The sequence below is a fragment of the Narcine bancroftii genome, chromosome 9 (genome assembly GCF_036971445.1).
Source record: "Narcine bancroftii isolate sNarBan1 chromosome 9, sNarBan1.hap1, whole genome shotgun sequence".
In the NCBI taxonomy this organism is placed as follows: domain Eukaryota; kingdom Metazoa; phylum Chordata; class Chondrichthyes; order Torpediniformes; family Narcinidae; genus Narcine; species Narcine bancroftii.
In genome coordinates, this window is record NC_091477.1 from 87,677,600 (window position 1) to 87,698,262 (window position 20,663).

The window sequence follows — 20,663 nt, forward strand, 5'->3', positions numbered from 1 at the left end:
TCACTTCTCATTCCTCCAAGTTTACTGGTTGCAAACCTCTTTCTTTCAGGTCACCACAGAGTTCCTTTTTGTTTCAATTATTTCAAGTGAAACATTAGGCAGCCAGTCCTCTCTTGTATGAACCACATGGGCTTTGACCAGGCTGAACTTTCCAAATGGGGTTTTTCCACAAGCTTGCCAGCTTGTTCTGTTCCAGTCTCACAATTGATAGCAATAAATCTGATGCAATGGTAAAAATTTGCAAAAACTGGTGAAATTACAAAGGTAAGCTCTGTAGTTGTTGAAGTACAAGACATCACATAATGTGGTCCTCTCACAAGACTACCTAGGGACCTCAAAGGTTTCTTCCATTGGAATATCAAATTGATCGTGGTGTTTTCAGGACAAAACAAATATTGTCAAATTAGAGAATAAGAGAGACAATATCTGAAATAACAATTTCAGGATTGTGATTCTGTTAGTACAAATAGGAACAGAAACTTTTGTGACAGCGGGAATCTAGTTGTCAATAATTAGCGAGGTTGGCTATTGAGGAAAATAAAAACTTTAAAACCATTAAAATCTAACACCATCTAAAATTAGTTATAAATTTGAAACTTAAAATCAGAATTCATGAGAACAAAGAATTCCAATATAAGGTATTCCAAGAAATTCAAGAATACAATTTTGATGCAATATTGAATCATCCACTACAGGATCAATTTACATGTGGACTGCTTGATGAGCATTCAGTCCAAATTAATAAATACAGCAGATCGATATTCAGATTGGCACGCATCCACTGAAGTAGTCTTTAAAATGAAAGCAAACTTTGACATGCACAGAATGTAGTAGGCAGGACATCAATTTTGGACATTAGTGGAGTTAAGTGTAAAACTTGTTACCATTGCAATTGGAATCATTTAGCATGAGCAGCAAAAAATTTTGAATACAGAAAGTAAGAGTGCATTATCTTTGTATGCTGGACTAAATAAAGTATAGCAAGTCAAAGCAGTTGGAATCAAGCACACACCAATAAAAAGGGAACAATGACAGCATCAAACCACAGAAGTTTCTCTACATTTCAATTAAAAGGGAAGTTAGCATAACATTAAGGTTAACAATGCAAGGAGGAAATCTCACACAACATGCAGTTAAAAAAGCAAGTTCACAGAGCCTGTGATGGTAGTGCAAATGCACGAAAGTGCAGGAGAAACTCAGCAGATCCCACTTAATCTACTGGAAATAAAAGGATCTAACCAATGTTTCAGGCCTGAGCTCTTCATCAAGGTATGGGCAAAAAGCACACAGGCACAGAGACTGGACACAGACTGCGAGATCATTTGGTTGAACATATTAGCCCTGTCCGCTGGAATAACAGGAACCTATCAGGGGCCAACCATTTTGATTTCACATTATTCCTACACCAATATGTCTGAATAAACTGCCAAACTGAGGCCTCCCACACAATGGGGGTACAACACCTGATATTCCTCCTGGGCCCTCTCCACAATGACATTAACATTGACATCTCCAGTTTCTGTTAGGCCCCTCCTCCTCCAGCTCCCTGCCCTCTTCCCTCTCGATCCAGAGCAACACCCTCCCCATCACTTCTCAGCTTTTTCCTCTTCTGCCCTCCCACCCATATCCACCCAAGACCTTTTGCCAGTTGTTCTGTGCTCCTTCCCCTGCCCCTTTTTCCCCTCCTCTCCTCCCCCCACCTTTTTAGTCAGACACCTGTCTATCTTTTGCTCATACCTTGATGAAGGGCTCAGGCCCAAAATGTTGATTATATCCCTTTGCTTCACATCAATGCTGTGTGACCTGCTGAGCTTCTCCAGCATTTTAAAATAACGTGAATTGCTGGTGGTGATAAAAATAATGATTTCAAAAATTAAAGATTAATAATCAAAACAATGATATGAATATTAACACAGCTGCTCTCAGCTCCATTGGAATGATTCACACAAGGGCATCAAAGGGCACCAACTTAGTAATATGTATTGAATGCCCTCTGCCAGCACCTCAAAGTTATGTTCATTATTAAGACACATCTGCCTCAAGCCTGTCCCCAGCTTAAACAAAATGAAGATAACCAATGCTTCCAAATAATTAAGACCCAGAACACATATATCAAATTCATATTCTCAGCGAAAGTCAGCAAAGGATAAACAATCCACGCAGAAACCTTTGTCCTGTGTCTTCTTTGCTACACAAAACCAGCCACCTGCTAAAGTTTACTCATGATGTTTCCAACAGTGCTTAGTTTGTATTAGACATTTCCTGTGAGAAGGCAATGACTTCCATTTTACACACACACAGACTAAAAAGGGTGTGATAGTACAGATTCTATCACCAATGTGTATATGTACAGATGGTAGTGTAGGATGACTGTGATTGGCTGAGAGTGTAGCCGCCCCTACTGGCAGGTCTTCAAGGATTGCTCCTAGCCAGACCAGGTCATTCTGACTGGTCGACCTACTTGTGATAGGCTCCAGTCTTTTAATTAATTAAAATCTTGGTTTGGATCAACAAGTCTTTGGTTCTTTCGATGCACACTACAAAGGGGAAAAATGCTTCAATAGGAAAAGTGTTGGTAACACTGATGCATTGGATTTTTCACACACTTAATGTGGAAAAAAATGCCTATGCTGGTCATTCTGGGGCTGATATCTGATTTTCTCAGGGATGGGAATAGAGGAACAGGGAAAATATTGCAGTTTCAATACAACATTGCCATCCCGGTCAGAACACTACAGCAAATGTCAAGGTTACCTATTGAGGAAGTCAGATAAATGCATGCAATACAAGACAATTTTCACTGTCATTGCAACAGAAATAACTACAGCGAAACATGAATGTCTGACTTTGAGGCATATGTATCAACTTAAATAGACGGATTCAGGCACAAGTCTGAATGAGGACAGAAAGCCATTTCATGATGACACTATGAACTGCTCAGCAACTAACTTTGAATAAAATGAGAAGACAGGATTGTGAAGTTGGAGGAAAAGCAAACCCAGATCATGGAAGAATTCCATACAAAAGTTTAGACAGAGCAAAAGAGAAGGCGCATTTATTTATTGGCCTCACAGATATGAAAATGCAAAATAGATCAACAGTGTGTCAGGATTGTAGAATAAAACCTAATACAGGACCACTTCAGGATCAGGGTGGGGAGTGCCCTATAGAACTATTTTAGCAAGTCGATATGAATTATTGAGAAAAATGTAAAGAGAATTTTTAATGTTATTCGAAAGGTAATCAAATTAGGGAGAAGTAGAACATTTTATGTACCAGCACAAAACACTTGAAAGAAACATTAGATCTATCTTTTCTACACATCATCTTCCAGAAGAAGTTATATCACATAATGTCCACAGTTTAGATGGTTTCAGTTTGAACAATTTATGAATAGTAATGAAATAAAGCACAGTTTTGCTTCTCCTTTCCAGCCTGCTTCAAATGGGAAGTGAACAATCAGTTCACCCAGTTTAAAAAAAGGATTGAAGGAACAAGGCAAGATAGATCAATTGAACATTACCATTAAATACTGGCTTGCTCTGTCTCTTCTAAGCCACATACCACAACATGATACACTCTTATCGAAATGTGAATGCACAGGAGTCTCAGGAAGTGGTTGGATCTCATTCAGCTCAATTTAGAACAAAAAGTGGAGAGAAGTGTGTTGAAACAGAATAAGCATTATGAGCACTGCAAGGAGTAGAGGATTGATTTGCACGAGAGAGAACTCCAGTCTGCGTGGAGATAGAGAAACTAAAGGTCATAGTTCTAAGATGTATACCATGTAGATTGGTGAAAGAGTCAGAAAACTCCAGACTTCTTGATCCAGATCTCTCAGCTGGCTTTGATTGAAATATTGCAATTTAATGTGACTATTACTAAAGGAGACACACAAAACAACTGAGAGATCCATATTCAAATCACACGCAACCTCTCATAAAAGGCAGCTATAATTTTAATTATTTCTGAGTTAAATTAAAGAAATTACCTTGAGAAAATAGTTTGAGCCATCATCACTTAAGCTATCTTTCACCTATATAAAAGCAAGTAGTAAACACGTACAAAATAATCCTGTCACTTTTCAAAATAAATAGACAATATTAACTTTGAAATGTAAATCAACAAAAATGGACTGTAGTATATTCCCAATTTTCTCCTTCAATTCATATTTTCCCCTTACTCCAAGTCATATAAAAGGATTGCTCATGGCACCCTTACAATTGTGGTCTTATCAGCCCTACATGATACACCATCAATAACTTCAAAGACTAGAAACTGATAGGCTTTTATTCACAACAGATTGGAGGTACATCCATGCTGGTCAACTGTCCTGGACTGAGGAGGGGCCTTTACTCAGGGGTCAGTGGGAGAAACCTCAGGCACAGTCAGCAAGGGGCATGTCCTAACACATCCAAACATACACACAGTGGTTTACCACATTCACTCCTCGTTTTAGAAAGAGTCTGGTCTTACAAATTAAGTCTTTCGGGTGGTCTGGTCAACCGCTGCAACTGTCGTAGTACTGGCTGTGGTGCAGGTGTTGATTCTTGGTAGGTCTAGGACATCTGTCTGTTGCCATCTGCGATGGCTTGGTAGATGCATGGCACCAGATCTGAGATGTCATCCATTGGGTGTAAGGTAAAACATCATGAGATGGGAATGTGTAGGGAGTTACCCTGTACAAGGCTGTAACAAGAAGGGGAGGTGTCCTTGTACTCCTGTTAGGTAAAACATCATGAGATGGGAATGTACGGGGCAGTAACAAGATGTGAATGCATCCTTTTACTTACAAGATAAGAGAGACATTGATGGATTGAGAGGCAGGAAGCTAGCAGGGAAAGGATAGCAACAGTTTTAGTCATTGGACAAGTAATGATATGATGATGTTCTAAGCATGTATCCAAGGTATAAAAAATCACCATTTTGCTGATAACGGTAGAATGCATTCTCCGACTAACATGTTTAGTCGCAAGTGTTACAATCCGGTAATAAAGAACAAAGAACCCTGATTTCGACTCAGCCTGGTGTTTGTCTCACTCATTCATGAACAAAGCAGACCTAACATGGGACAGGGGTAACATGCCATGACACTGGTGCTTCTGGAGTAGGACTGGCCCTGGGGACATCAGCCAGGATGGCAATGTGGTCCCTGAAGCAGACTTCCTGGGGAAGGAAAATATCCTTTCGTGCAGAGTGGTATTGGTGGAGATACATAGGAGCGATCTGATTGAGTGGAGCGCATTGTTGAGAACATCTTTCCAGTGGGAGACTGGAAGGCCTCTAGACAGCAGGGCTAGGAGGATGATTTTCCTGATGGTAGCATTTTCCCTTTCCATGCAGTTAGGATCAGGGCCAATGACTCTGTTCTCTATGATGCAGCCAAGGGTAGCAAAGCGAGTTGTGCAAAACACACACTTATCTTTATTGTATGTAAGGTTAAGGAGTTTGGCGGTCTGGAGAATTGTTTTGAGGCTGGTGTCATGATCCTGCAGATCATGGCCATAAATGGTGACCGTGTCCAGATAAGGAATGTGGCTTGTAGCTCGTGTTCTCCTACCATGCAGTCCATCTCCCACTGGAAGACTGAGATCCTGTTGGTGACGTTGAAGAGAACCCTCAGGAAATGGTAGAGGTGACCATCTACCTCAAAGGCAGTATATTGGTTGTCTTCTGGGCAGATAGGGAACTGGTGGTATGCCGACTTTAAATACCTAATATTGAGTGATTTAATTCACAATGTTGGATATGCAGGCAAGGGATACATGTCCAACTGCATATATCTATTAATATCTGACTGTAGTCAATGACCATTCTGTGTTTCACCCCATTCTTTACTACCATCACTTGGGTTTTCCAGGGACTGGAGCTTGCTTCAATGATCCCCTCATTCAATAGCTGCTGTACCTCCAACCTAATAAAGGCCCTGTCCCTGGCAATGGTGGCAACGGGTTTATAGTCAGGGGTGAAGTTAGCAAACAGTGGTGGAGGGGTGATCTTGAGGGTTGAAATGCTGCAGGTTGTGTGCGGTGGGCAATCTGTAGGTTGATGGCTGGAGACGATGGGAGGAGAGGCCGGTGGTGGAGGGGAGGGGGGGTGGTTCCACGGGTGAAGCGCAGTTGATGATTTAAAAACTGGTGGTTTCAAGATAGTGAGGAGGGATGAGGCCCATCATACTCCATCATGCCAGTCTTAAGGTAGTTGTCCAGCCCCAGCAACACAGCAGCACAAAGCTGCGGCATCACTAGGAGTTTAAAGTCTTCATGGTCTGTGACAAATAGACTTTGTGGTTTACTGGCCTTATCACAAGGGAGTAACACTGCACCATGTCAGGGTGGATGAAGCTCTCCGTGCTGACCATTTACCCTGATGTCCATCATTGATCTGGCAAGTTAGCGAGGGCTCCCTTGATCTAGCATGATGGAGGCCAGTGTTGAGTCACTGATGGGCTCTGTAGATATGATGGAGTGTTTGGGCGTTTGGTTCCAAGATGGTGGCCCCCATGGCCTGCACACAGCGCTGCTGGGTTGGAAAGATGTCGGCATCCAAGATGGCGGCCCCAACAGATGGCACATGGTATTGCTAGGTTGGGATGGCAGCATCCAATATGGCACCCCCAATGGACTGTACGCGGTGCTGCTGGGTTTAGAAGGCAACTCAGATTTACATACCTTTTGCATAATGACCTTTCTTGCCACAGCTAGCGCAAACCATGTCTTTTGCAGGTTAGTGTTTCCTCGGGTGTTTGTGACGGCTGCAGTAGTAGCACCTCGGGTGTTTGCAGAGTATTGTGACTGTGGTCGGGTTGCTGGTGGGACGTGGCGGTGTTCTGCAGGCTTACAGCCCTCCCATTTCCCAAGATGGCGATGCCTGCATTAACAACGAGGTGGCCACATTGTCAGCTGAGTATGCGTCCATGTTTTGGAGGGCCACCTCTAGCATCTCCACTAGCTCGACTGCCTTTTGTAAGTTGAGTGCCCCCTGGTTCAACAGAGTCTGTCGGATGTAGCTGGATCTTATGCCCATGACATAGGTGTCATTGAATAAGTCCTTCATGTTCACAGTGGTCGTCACGGGCCTTGCAGTCACAGGCCAGTCCAAGAGCTTGCAGGACCCGAAGATAATTGGCGCTCAATTCCCCGGGTCACTGTTTTCGGGTAGCCAGAAAGTGCCTAGCATAGACCTCGTTTACCTTCCTCTGGTACTGGCTTTTCAGTACGTCTACCACCACTGGGTACAAATCAATGTCCCTAATCATCAAGAATACCAGGGGCCTGACCCAGGAATACAGTACTTGCAGCCTGTCATCCTCTGATCAAACAATAGTAGAGGAAACCTGCAAGAATGTTTTGAAACAACACAGGCAGAGTTTGAAGCTGTTGGATGTGTCAGGCAATTGTGGGTAAAGGTCCAGCTTTCCTGGCTTCAGAATCTACTTCATTATCAAAAAATTGTTGTGAATAAAAAAAATTGATGCACCATCAATAACTTCAAAGACTAGAAGTTGTAGAGAAACTGATAGGCTTTTAATCACAACAGAATGGAGGTATTCCTATGGTAGTCGACTGTCCTGGACTGAGGAGGGGGCTGTGGCACAGTCATCTTTATTCAGGTTTACCACACCACATATTTTGCTCCCTATTTAAGCGAGTATGTGAAGAAAATTGCACTGCAAGCTGATTCCAGAGGGTAGAGCACCAGTGTTGAGAGCCTGAACAGGACCTAGTGGTGCTGCTTATTTTAAAAAGTTTACAAATGAGGAAAATAATTTAATCCAGATTTGTAATTTTATTTTAGAATAACATTTAAGAGTAAATGGAAATAAATTGCAACAATGAATTATCTACTCCAGGCACTGCAACTCAACAATGTCAGCTTGCACCTATTTTAATGCAACTTCAAATTAGCTTTCAAAATAGACCACAGAGCAAGAGAATGCTTCTGGAATCCATAAGATTGAAGTTAACCTGCTATTCTCATGACCAACTTTAAGTCTGCACAGAGCATGAGGTCCTTTACCTGCTTTACAAGAAGACTTTGTGCTTCATTTTCAGCCTCCTCAGGTACAGTGGAATATATGGTCCGCCTTTCCCTTAGACTTGATGATGCCTGCACAAAAAAGAACAGTAATTCCATGAGACATGTATAGAAATGTATTATATTTTGCATTTTGAATAGCTGTTCATAAGAACGTAAGGAATAGAAGCAGGAGTAGGCCATCTGGCTCATTGTGCCTGTTCAGCCATTCAATGAGATCATGGCTGATCTGATGATAGGCTCATCTTCACCAACCTACTTTTGCCCCATATCCCTTAATTACTCTACTATGTAAAAATCTATCAAACCTCATTGGAAAACCTCAGTGGAAATTTTCTGAGTTAAATCACAACAAATGCCTGAGCTATTACTTATATTCATGTTCCATATTAGGTTTCAACAAGCAAAAATAAAACTGCAGGTGGTGAGAATGTGAAATTAAAACATTAAATGCTTGTCAGTTTTGAGTAATTAACATAGAAGAATGCAAAAGTTTGGAGCAAAATCAGGACACCTGATCCTTCAAGCTTACTGTATTTTTCATCCAGATCATGCCCATCGATGCCATTTTGCTACTTTATCTCCACATTCATTGATCTCATTATGGTCCAGAGATTTACTAATCTCTGTGTTCACAGAATATTGGAATTTTTTTTAATCACAAAGGTACTGCAAGTAAAAAAAATTGTGCATATGTACGTTGCAAAGTGTATGACAATAAACTAATTGTTAAAATTCACTGATTCTAAATTTCATGGCTCGTCGAAGGTTGTGCCCAACAAGACTTTTGCAAGTTTCAATTAGATAATTCCCCCCCCCCCCCCCGCCAACTCACAAAGTTTTTCTAAGCCTTAGAGAATATGGACTCAGACTACTTAATATCTCCACTTGCAACAAACCTATCACCTTACAACCAGTCTGGTGAATCTTCATTGCATGCTCTCCTTCTTCAAGTAAGGAGACTAAGCCCACTCTAAGTGCCATCTCATTCAAATCCTAGAAATATTTGTTAGGTATCTTCATTCCTATGCTTAAATTATCAGATAATAAAGGACAAAATACCATTTACCCTCCTCAATGATATTAGCTCTGCTTGAATTATACTCTTAACATTGCCCAATCAGTCACTAAAGTGGATGATCTTGTGTTTTTTCCATCTGTTATGTTTTCACCCTTTCACTTCAAGTTACTCTGAAACCACTTTGAAACCACTTTACTTATGATCCTATTCAGCTTCACATCATCAGCAGACTTGAAAATATGATACTTGGTCCCTCAGCCAAATCATTAATGTAGATTATGAATAAATGGGACCTAAGCACAAAACCTTGTGATATCGCACAAGTCGCAGTCCACCAATAGATTACTATTGATCTATAAGATATTTTATATCTTAAATATTTATTGTCTATTTTAATTTAATTCAATTAGTTTACTATTATAGTTTTCTTTCTTAGTCCAGTAGATACCAGGTATCTGGCACTTATGGGGATTGGTAGATGTTGGATAAGTGAATTTTCTGGTTGCTTGAGACTGTGTGTTGTGTGAATGGAGAATTAATGGCGAGACGAGCCAATTTAAAACTTGTGTATTTTTTACCCATTTATCTTCTGCAATTTTATTTTTCCACGCTGGTTGAGGCTGCCAGTTTCCTGATTTCCAGATAACAGGGATTTTAGTGTACCTGCTTGGCAGCAGCAAGTAAGAATTTTGGGTACATACAATGTGTAGGATAAAAACTCATTGTGATTATTATCAAGTTGAAACAAGTGAATCCATACAAGTACAGTACTGTATATTCTTTGGCTTGGCTTCGTGGACGAAGATTTATGGTAACCTTCTGAGTGGGACATTATGGAAGACCTTTACAAACCAAATTAAACCACATCCATATTGTGTTCTTTTCTATTCCAATTTGTGAATTCTCAAAGAATTCTTGTAAATTGGTCTATTGTGATTTTCATGTCATTAATCCATGCTGACTTTGTTCAATTCCATTATTTCTTACCAGTTATCCGGGCATTACATACTTCATTAAAGCTTATGCTATTTCCAATGATGCTTCACGTACAGATAAGTCCTTTGCTATTTATTTTTCTCTCCCTTCTATTTTAAAATTCGGTACAATGAAAGGTATGTTGTTACAATTTGAATGTTTATTTCGATTTCTCTCATCACATATACTGCCTGACTTATTGATTATGATGTTTATGTTTTTATTCAATTCTTAGATTTGCTGACAATTTTCCGGAAAACCTGCTGTTACGCATTCAAGATGAATTGCTTCTTTGAGCATCCATGCTATCTGTATTTATCAATTGTTCTGACTTCATCTTCAAATCCAGTGCAATCTATATGGAGCTTGTATATTCTCCCTGTGACCACATGGGTTTCCTTCAAATGCTCCATTTTTCTCCCACCCTACAAAAGCTTATGGGGTTTATGTTAATTGGTGTATTTGGGCGGCGTGGGCTCACAGGCCTGAAGGGCCTTTGAGACTGTGCTGTATCTCTAATTTAAAAAAAATTAAATCACAGACATAATGGTCCAGGAGAAAATCCCCACCTGATATTATTAAATCTGAAATTGGTGTTGCCATAAATAATCATTTCAAAATGTAAATTATTCAAGCCTAGGCATTTGTTAGAATTATTTATTTTTAATCCCTCTCAACCAGACTATGAGGATATTTTTAATATTTTAATACGAATTTAAGGAACATGACGTTTCAACACACATTTTCGTGGCAATAAAATATCCAAAACAGATGAAAATAAACAGATAATGTGAGCTGATGCCAACAGGTTTGTACATGTATGTTTGGATTAGGGGAAGCAGCATTAATATATCATGAAAAAATATTTTTTTAATAAATGGAGGTACATTGGAACAATGATCTTATGGTGTAGTTAAATATTTATTTACAACTAAATTATTAAAAGATGCTTTATTTATTACTACATTTCTTCTTTAAAGGGCTTGTTATATACAAATATGGTGTTGCAATTCTGATATTACAACAGCATTAAAAGTTCATCTGCTGTTGACCTGATGAAGTAGATCTGTCCTTCCTGAGACAGGAGTTGATTTGCTCCATAACCAACCTCTCAAAGCAAATCAGGACACCTTACTCTTCTTGGACACCAGTATAGTGTCATAAATCTGCATAGCAAGACATTAATTTCTTGTTCTGATTCAGGCACATATTATCTTATCTCCTTGGAAAGGGTTCCGCAAATTGGGATCCAGACATTTCTTCTCCAAACACTTGGAGAAACAATACCATGCACCTGTAATCAGGTTTAATGTAGGAAAGACTCAATCTCTCCTCACACCACTGACTTGCCTTGCCAGGAATCAATGTGGTGAACCTGGTATAGCTTCACCCCAAATGACAGCCAATATTCAGTCCATCTCGATTTTAAACCTCCCTGGTGTAAGATGAATCTAAACCTAGGCCATGCTGAAAATGAATCAGCAAAATATCAAGAAGGGCTACACAACAATGGTGTTCATCATGATCTTTATGGGATATTGAAGCCAATATTAGTGACATGCAACATGGTGGACACACATGCACATATAATACATTTCGCACAGGAGTACATAACAACCACATATATATATAAAGTATTATATAAAATAAATATTTCAGATTAATTTACCCTTTTCAATTATAAGAGTCCCAAGGAACAGGATAGTATCCATCAAATCTCACAGCCTGCAGGAAGAAGTTATTTCCCAGCCTGGTAGTCCTGATTTTAATGCTCCTGTACCTCCTTCCTGATGGTAGAAGGTCAAAGATGCTGAGAGATGAATGGTAGAGATCCTCAATAAATCTTTGAGCCCTATTTAAGCAATGAACCCAAAGAATGTTGTCAATGGAGGAAAGGGAGATATGTGATCATCTTGGTTGTTTTAATGAATCTCTATTGACTTCTGGTTCAATGCCTTCCTGCTTCCATACCACACAATGATGCAATCAGACAGGATATTCTGATTTGTGTTACTATAAAATAGTGTCAAGATGGGGGCCAGTAGCTTTCCCGTCTAATGAAGTATTGTGAGTCCAGGAAAGGTTATCTGTTACTCACGCACCAAGGAATTTTGTACTCTCAATTCATAGTATCATTGTTGAGAAAGATTACATTGTTGGTCTGGATTTGTGCAAGTCTTGGAAAATCAAAAATAAAATATTTAAAATAAAAGAAAGTCATCAACCTTCATTCTCCTGAAGTCCACAATCACCTCAGTGAAGTCACAGTGGGCATGGAATGGAACGTTATTGTGATAGGCAACTGGACCCTCTAGGTCAGGGCGATATAATTATATTTGGCCCGCAAGATCATATTAAATATATATTAGAGTTGGCCCGCTGGCCGCCGCGCCAGTATAGCGCATGCACACTGAAGGTGAAAATGAAGACGCCGGAGGTGTGGAGGGATCTCAGAGTCCCGAATCGGGGATCGGAGTGCCGCACTCAGCCCACCCGGCTCCCGGACACACAGACGCGGCTGGAGTTGGGGACCATCCTCGCTGGGTCTGCGCTTCAGCGGCGACGCCAGACCGAACGTCTTGTTGGCGATGCCTTCCCCCTCACTCCTTGCGCAGTGGACCCTGCCTCCCGCTCCTTTTGTTGGAGACGAGCCCGGCGCCGTGAGATCGCAGTTTAATCCCTCTCCAACCATGGGAGGGGGGTGGGAGCAACGCGCTCTTCTCAGCTAATTCCTCCACCGCCCCGGACGCCGGCATTTCAACGGGGGGCTCGGGTGCCTTCGTCAGGCAACCGAGCTGTTGGTCTAAGACAAGGGGAGAGCGTACAAACTCCACGCAGACAGCACCTGAACTCGGGTGAACGTGGAGCTACGACCCCACATTCCACATCAGGACTGTGTGTAAGATTGGGAGCAGTGAGACGGAAGCTTATTTTGTTCCTGTGATTTAAGCCTTTCTTGGGGTGGGGGGGGGGTCCTTCTCTGACCACTTGCCTAACAATTAACCTAATCAGATGTGGAGTTACCACAATACAACAGTTCTCAACCTTTTTCTTTCCACTCGCGTCCCTGTGCCATTGGTGCTCTTTGATTAGTAAGGGATTGCTGTGGGTGGGAAGAAAAAGTTTGAAGACCACTGCTTTAATCATCCCTCATTGACTCGTCATGTGCACGGTTTCAGAACGCTAAAGGAAATGGGCCAATGACAATTTTTCTCAAGCAAAATATTTCAGTAATAATTGGGTCTAGAGCAGTGATTCTCACCCTTTCCTTCCCACTCACATCCCACCTTAAGCAATCCCTTACTAATTACAGAGTTCCGATGGCATAGGGCACACATGTCAAACTCTGGCCCGCGAAATAATTATATTTGGCCCGCAAGATCATTTCAAAAATGTATTAGAGGTGGAACGCTGGCCGCCGCGCCAGTATAGCGCATGCACAGTAATACAACAAATCCCAGAATGCATTGGCGTCAGCCTGCTAATCGCCCCTACCTCCTCTGTTTACGTTGCAGGGTCTCACTGTGGACTCTGGTTTTGGGGCCTGGCCGGTGTCAGGGGAAGCCAAGGCCACTTCCCAGTGCCCGGAACCGGAGGCCTCGGGCCTGACCTCGCCAGGACCGTTGCCCACTCCCCCTCCCTGCCGAGGCCGATCCGCGACTCACGGTGACGGGGCCGCTGATCCGCCGAGATGCCGCCCTGCAGCAAGAGCCGATGCCCCCGCACTGTCGTTGTCCAACCCGATCGCCCGCAAACCCCGCCCTCCCGCACACAGGCCTGAGTAAGGATTATGAACTTTAATCTCAGGATAAAACGATCTTCCAATAGTTTCATGTCACAGTGATAAATATATTCCTGGTTAAAAATGGTCCTGCACCATTTGATTGTTTCAGGAATCATGTTATTCTCCCACATTCTCAATAGCCCTCAGATTTTACTATTCGACAGCACACTAGCAACATTTGACAATCCTCTATAGAGAAATATTATTTATTGAATATTTTATTTCTCATTTGTTAATGCTTCTGGAAAGAGTTTATCCAAAACTATTATTAAACACTTATTTTAATAAGAAAAAGTTTAACATTACATATGTTGAAAGAAGAGAAAACATGCAGATGTTGTTGAAAATTTTCAATAAATATTTAGTTCGGCCCTCGTCTTAGTCCAAGTTTTTAATTTTGGCCCTCTGTGAATTTGAGTTTGACACCCCTGCTCTAGGTCATTGGGGGAGAGAGAGCAAAGTTGTAAGAATGTTCTGCAAACAATTCCCCATTGGAGAATTTGATTTCTCCAATGCAGGAATGATATATTATAAACACTGAATGCCAATTATTAAATTGGAAAAAGGGAGCATATATTTGTACTTCATTGGGAAGGCTTACATCCCAAGTTATGAGAAGGGAATTGACGATGTAACTATTGTATCAACAGGTTTGGACTCAACAGTTTACAACTTTTGTCATCAACAATAATTACAAATATGTACCATTTACAACTTGAGCTATCCAATCTATACAAGTGTTCGATCAAGTTCAAACCTAATATCCCTTCCCCTCTCTCTCTCCCCTTGACCCATTCTCTGGTCATAAAAAACACAGCACATAAACAACCAAAAATGAACATTTAAGACACTAAAACATTCACAACATGGGAATAAATCATATCGGGGAGTTATGGGTCTGGCCTGGTCAAGCGGTCAGGGATCAGGCCGATTTTCCTTTTTTTTCTTGACTTTTCCTGGCTGGGCTGAGGTGGACTCGTTGCGCACCCCCCCTCCGGAATTGGGGTGGGAGTGGGGTTGAGCCAGCCCCAATGCAAAAGTTGTCCTTTTCACAACCATGTTCCTATCTGGTTCAGGTACGGCTACCAATTTTTTTGGAAGGTGCCGTACCTTCCCCTCAGGTTACAGGTGATTTTCTCCAAAGAAACACAAGCTTGCATCTCCTTGCTCCATTGCACAATACGCAGCAAGAGTCGGATTTCCAGGTAACCGCTATGCACTTCCTGGCCACCGCCAATGCGGTCATTACAAACTGAATTTGGAATTTGGACAGCTTAATTTTAAGTTTTATGTCAATTATGTTGCCCAGCAGGGACAACTCAGGATTCAGTGGAAATTCCTTACCTATAATTTTCCCTAGGACTTCACCTAGCTCTGCCCAGAAGGGCCTCACCTTGTTACATGTCCAGGTCGCATGCACAAAGGATCCTGTCTCAATGCCGCATCTAAATCACTGATCTGACAGTTCCAGCTTGGACCTGTCTCATATTCCCCACCCCCCCTCTTTTTTAAATAAAATATTCATTTAAAACATTATTTCAAACATTACATGGTATTTTTTTGTAAGGAAAAAAATTGTTTACATTTTTGTCAAGTGTTGACTTTATTTTTCTTTAAAACTGTTTGTTTAGATAAATGAAGCATGCTGCATTTGCTAATGAATAAACTATCAACATTTACCTGTTCTTCTCCACTTTATTCCTTCTTAAATTTGAATTTTAATCTTACTGCCCAAAAAAACAGAAAATACGAAAGTCTGGACTGATCTAATCACTGAGCTGTCCGAATTTTAGGACTTTTAGTGTATGATCATCTAAAATTTTAAAAGTACTGTTGATAGAGAGACAAGAATTTTGCGTTCATACCATAATGAAGCTGTCTTTACAGGAAATTAGTCTGGCTTTGCACTGCTTGTATCACAAAGCATAAAGTTAAAGAGCTTTTTTTTAAAAAAACACTCAACAAACAGCTGAGCTTGAATAAAAACTGTACAAACATTAAAAAAAACTACTTACGGAGAAATCATTGTCTGGAAAGAGCAACATATTTTTGAGGGGGTGATCTTCAATTTGGCTCTCAAGTTCTTCAATCACTGCCTCATAGTCCAGTGGTTCAACGATTTTAGGTTTTTCTTGCTTCAAGAAAAAAGTATTTCAGACATGTTAATTCATCTGCATTTCAATACTGAAAACTCCAAAAAGATTCCAAAAGACAGTGATCAGTTGTTGGTGCATAGTACGTGAATGCCCCCCCCTCATACACATAACAATCTCTCATTTTTGTTTCACCTAATGATCAGCGTTTTTAAAATGTACTTATTACCATGTTAAATTATCATCACTAGCCAACATTCTTTCCCTCCTCTCATTTCCAGAACTGGATACAAAGTTTTTGGAGAATATATTACTTGTACTTGAATGATTACTTACAAACTTCTGTCACAGCACAATGATACAAGCAGATACACCAACATACTCAAACCGGTTTCAGCACCATATTGATGCATGCAGTACGAACTTCAGGTGCAACTTTGGATTGCCAGCAAAGCTTAGACTAATACCTGGAAATTCATTCAAATAATCAGACACCTCCAAAGATTTGATCATAGATTATTTGAAACAAAAATAGCCCCAATGCACCATCTTCCCATGTCAATTGGAAATACTTGTGTCTTTGAATGTGATTCTGTTAACGAATCCGTTTTCAGGATGCAAACTGCATGAATAAAGCCAACATTTATTGCCCACCCATTACTCCCCTTGCGAGAGCAGTGGTGGGCTTCCTGCTTGAACTGGATGCTCTGATGTTTACACTTTCCTTGTATATTCATTATCTCGAAGTAGAAACCTCTTAAAGGCTACTATTATGTCTACTTCTAGCAGCCTGTTCCAGGTACCTACCACTGTCTGTACCAAAATTGCCCCATGCATCTCCTTTGAATTACCCCATCATCTCATCTTAAATGAATAGCCTCTAGTATGCAAGATTTTTATCCTGGGAAAAATATTCTGACTGTCTACGCTATCAATGCATCTCAATGTTATAAACTTCTATCACATCTCCCCTTAGCCAGAGAAAACAACGAAAGTTGGTTAACGAAAGTTGGTAACGAAAGGTCTCCTAACAGCTTATTCTCTTCCAATCCATGAATCATCCTGGTAAACCCCTTTTGTATCCTTTCCAAAGCCTCCACATTCTTCCTCTAATTGGAAGACAAGAATTGCATACTTCAAGTACAGCCAAAGGCAAGTTTCATATAGCTGTAACATGAACACCTTATTTTTATACTCAAAACACTATCCAATTAAGGCAAGCATGCTCTTTGCCTTCCTTACCACCTTGTCTACTTGCGTGGCCACTTTCAAGGAGTTTCGGACCCGAACCAGCAAAACCCTCTGCACATCAATGCTTCTATGAGTCTTGCCATTACTTTTGAGTGCCCAAAATCAACATCTCACACTTGTCCAGATTAAACTCAATCTGCCATTTCTATATATAGAGACAGAAACAGGGCAGCATGGTCAGTGTAGCGGCGGTTAGTGCAACACTATTACAGCACCAGCGACCTTGGTTCAAATCTGGCATTGTCAGTAGGAGCTTGTACATTCTCCCTGGGACTGCATGGGCTTCCTCCATGCACTCCGGTTTCCTCACACCGTTCAAAGCATATCGGGGTTATAGCTTAATTGGATGTAATTTGGCAACATGGGCTCATGGGCTGATAGGCCTGTTTCTGTACTGTATGTCTAAATATATATAAATATATATATTATATATATATATATATATATATATATATAGATAATGTGTGTGTGAGTGTGTGTGTGTACATATATATATTTATATAGCTTTGATAGCCTTCAACACTGTCCCTATCACTGCCAATCTCAGCGTCATCTGTCAACTGACTAAATCATCTACCTACTTATGGATCCAAATTGTTTCTATATATCACAAGTAACAGAGGTCTCAGCACCATTTCCTTGTGGAACTCCCCAGTCATAGGCCTCCAGCCAGAATAACACTCTTCCACCACTATCCTCTGTCTTCTTTGGGCCAGCCAATTCTGAATTCAAACTATCAATTCACTATACATAACCAATGCCTATCTGTACCTTCTAGACCAGCCTACCATAAGGGAGCTTGTAAAGTGCCTTATTGGAGTTCAATATGACATCTATTGCCCTGCCCTCATCAGCCTCCTTTGCTACCTCCTCAAAAAAGTCATATTTGTAAAACATGGCCTGTCCTGCACAAAGCCATAAACTACTACTTTCTTTTTATAGTTCTATCTATAATAATCTCAAAGAGATGCTAGAAGCTTCAGAACATATAGGCATACATTACTGCATGCAAATAACCACTAGATATACTTAAACCACACATATACTGACGTCATTACCTCTCGCACACAGAATTCAACTTACATTTAGATACCATAAGTCACAAAGACTGAACATATTTCCTACTTTCTGATTCTCAACTTGCAACAAAGGCCCCTTGACTCTTAAAATTGTTAAAAGAAATCACCAATGTTTTTTTTACACAATGACTGAAATACAGGGGTGGTGCTAGGAATTGCGGGGCCCAATTAGAAAATTGATAGCGGGGCCTCTACTCTACAAAAGTCAAAATTGATGTTTTATATTTCGTGTAGTATGCCAGTCTTAGCTAAAAAGCATTAAATGCTTGATATACTAAATATTGAAAGACAATATGTAAGTTTTAATTTTTTAATACAAGTTAAGACAATTACAGACATGCCCAGGTCTTTTAGAAACAGACTTTTCTGGCTTTTTTTATTTACAAAATCTTTAAAAATAATTTCAAAGTCAATGGTTTTAGTAATGTCATATAGATAGCATCGCCAAATTGTTTAGTCTCTCTTGTGAAATTGTTGACCATAAGTATGTTTTAATCAGTTTTAGTTTTGAAAAACTTATTTTGCCCGATGCGACTGTTACGGGCATTGTTAAGTAAATCCTCAAAGCAATAAAAACATTAGGAAATGCTATGAATTGATTGTTTACTACCAGGTATTCAATCAGAGCTTGAGGTTAAATGACACTGAAGGGAAGAAAAGTTTTCAGAGCTTTAAGTTCTTTGGCCAATAGATAACCATCCACGTCTTTAGTTGCTTCAGTAACTACCCCTCCATCAGTGCTCTGTTTTAGCATGGTGTCAGTTAAAGCTGCTTCAAGGTCTGCTGTGTGTTTCCTTATTTCTGCCTTTTGTAAGCTCTGAAAGTTATTTAAAAATCCAAATAATTTTACATGGCTTTTAAGCTGCTTAAATCTAGACTCTAAAGATTGAATAGCTTTGTCTAGCACTAAGCTGAAGCACTGATCTCTGTATGCTTCTTTTGGATCATTTAAAGTTTGATCTTTTGCCTCACATGAAAACATTCTCTTCCTTCTACGTAGTTTTTTTTCTTGAAATTGTCTAAACTCCAGTGGTAATTTAACAGCTTCAGCCAATTCATTTGCGCCTATTAGGACATCATTAAAACCACCCTCTATAAATTCTTAGCCATGATAATAGTTTTTCAAATGACTCCATGCCTTCATCAATGTCCTTTGTTTCACCTTGTAGTTCCTTGCTTACATAGTTAACTTTAAAAAGTACTTCATGCCAAAATATCAAAGAAACTAAAAATTTGTACTCTTTTAACTGGTTTGTTAAAGATTCAGCTTCTGCTTTTACCTTGGGCTCATCTGTTATCTCTGATATTTCCACAAGTGCATCATATACTTTTCCAACCTGATAACGAATAGCTTTAACACTATCAATCCGACACTCCCACCTTGTGTTGCTCAAGGGTTTCACTAATAACCCGGGTACATGTTTGTTAAAAACTGCCCACCTCTTAGTTGATGCTGAGAACAATATGTAGATCCTTTGCAAGATCCCAAAAAATGTTTAGCATCTGGACAACTCTTGGCTACATCTCCAAGTAAAAGGTTATAATAGTGACATGCACAGGGTACAAAGAAAGCTCTTGAATTATCCTTCAACAGTCGTGCTTGTACTCCAGGTGTGTGACCTTTCATGTTGCTACAGTTGTCATAGCCTTGGCCTTGAATATCTTTCACCTTTAAATTTAATTCCATCAGTGTGTTTAATAATGTTTTATATAAATTTTCTCCTGTGCTACTTTCAACCTGCATAAACTTTATGAAATGTTCATAAACACCTGAAGGAGCCAAGTTATCATCAGACACATACCTGATCGTTAGAGAAATTTGCTCTTGGTGACTCGTATCAGGTGTGCAGTCTAAAATTATGGCGTAGTACTTAGCTGCTTTTATGTGTTTCAGTATCTCATTCAAAACAGCTGTAGCCATAACTTTTAGTAGTTCATTCTGAGTATGTTTTCCTAAATAGTGATTATGAATTTCATGGGTTTTGACTTTTCACAAATGTTCTTCAAGAACAGGGTCAAACTTTCTAAACAGCTCAACAAGACCTAAAAAGTTTCCATTGTGTACACTCTCATTACCAACTTTTTCCTCTGTTCCTCTAAATGCTAGATTTTTCTCAGCAAGAAACTGTGCTATTGCTACTAGTCTTTGGTGTAACTCCCAGAAACTCCATGTGGCTTCCAAATGGTTTTTAGAATTTTCATGCTCACACAACCTTGTATGAAGATTAGACCAGTTGTTGAATCCACTTGTTGATATTGCACTGGTTGTGTTCTTACTAAAAAGTTTACAATAAAAGCAATAAATTCTATCAGCAGACAGAGTAAATAATCCAAGCTCTTTCAACACATTCCCCATTTGGAAGTTTCCTTTTACAGTGAAACTTTGAAAAACACAATCCCTTTTTATTTTGTGGAAAGTTGTT

General features: G+C 40.1%; 1 protein-coding gene across 1 annotated transcript in view; it reads right to left on the reverse strand.

Annotated features, from left to right (window-relative positions):
- dock10 (dedicator of cytokinesis 10) overlaps nucleotides 1-20,663 on the reverse strand; it is a 175,742-nt gene that overhangs the window by 127,540 nt on the left and 27,539 nt on the right. Inside the window, exons 2-3 of the mRNA XM_069896750.1 lie at nucleotides 15,833-15,952; nucleotides 8,020-8,109 (exon numbers count right to left, since the gene is read on the reverse strand). Coding sequence (XP_069752851.1) covers nucleotides 8,020-8,109; nucleotides 15,833-15,952 — 210 coding nt within the window. The remainder of the gene's footprint in view (nucleotides 1-8,019; nucleotides 8,110-15,832; nucleotides 15,953-20,663) is intronic.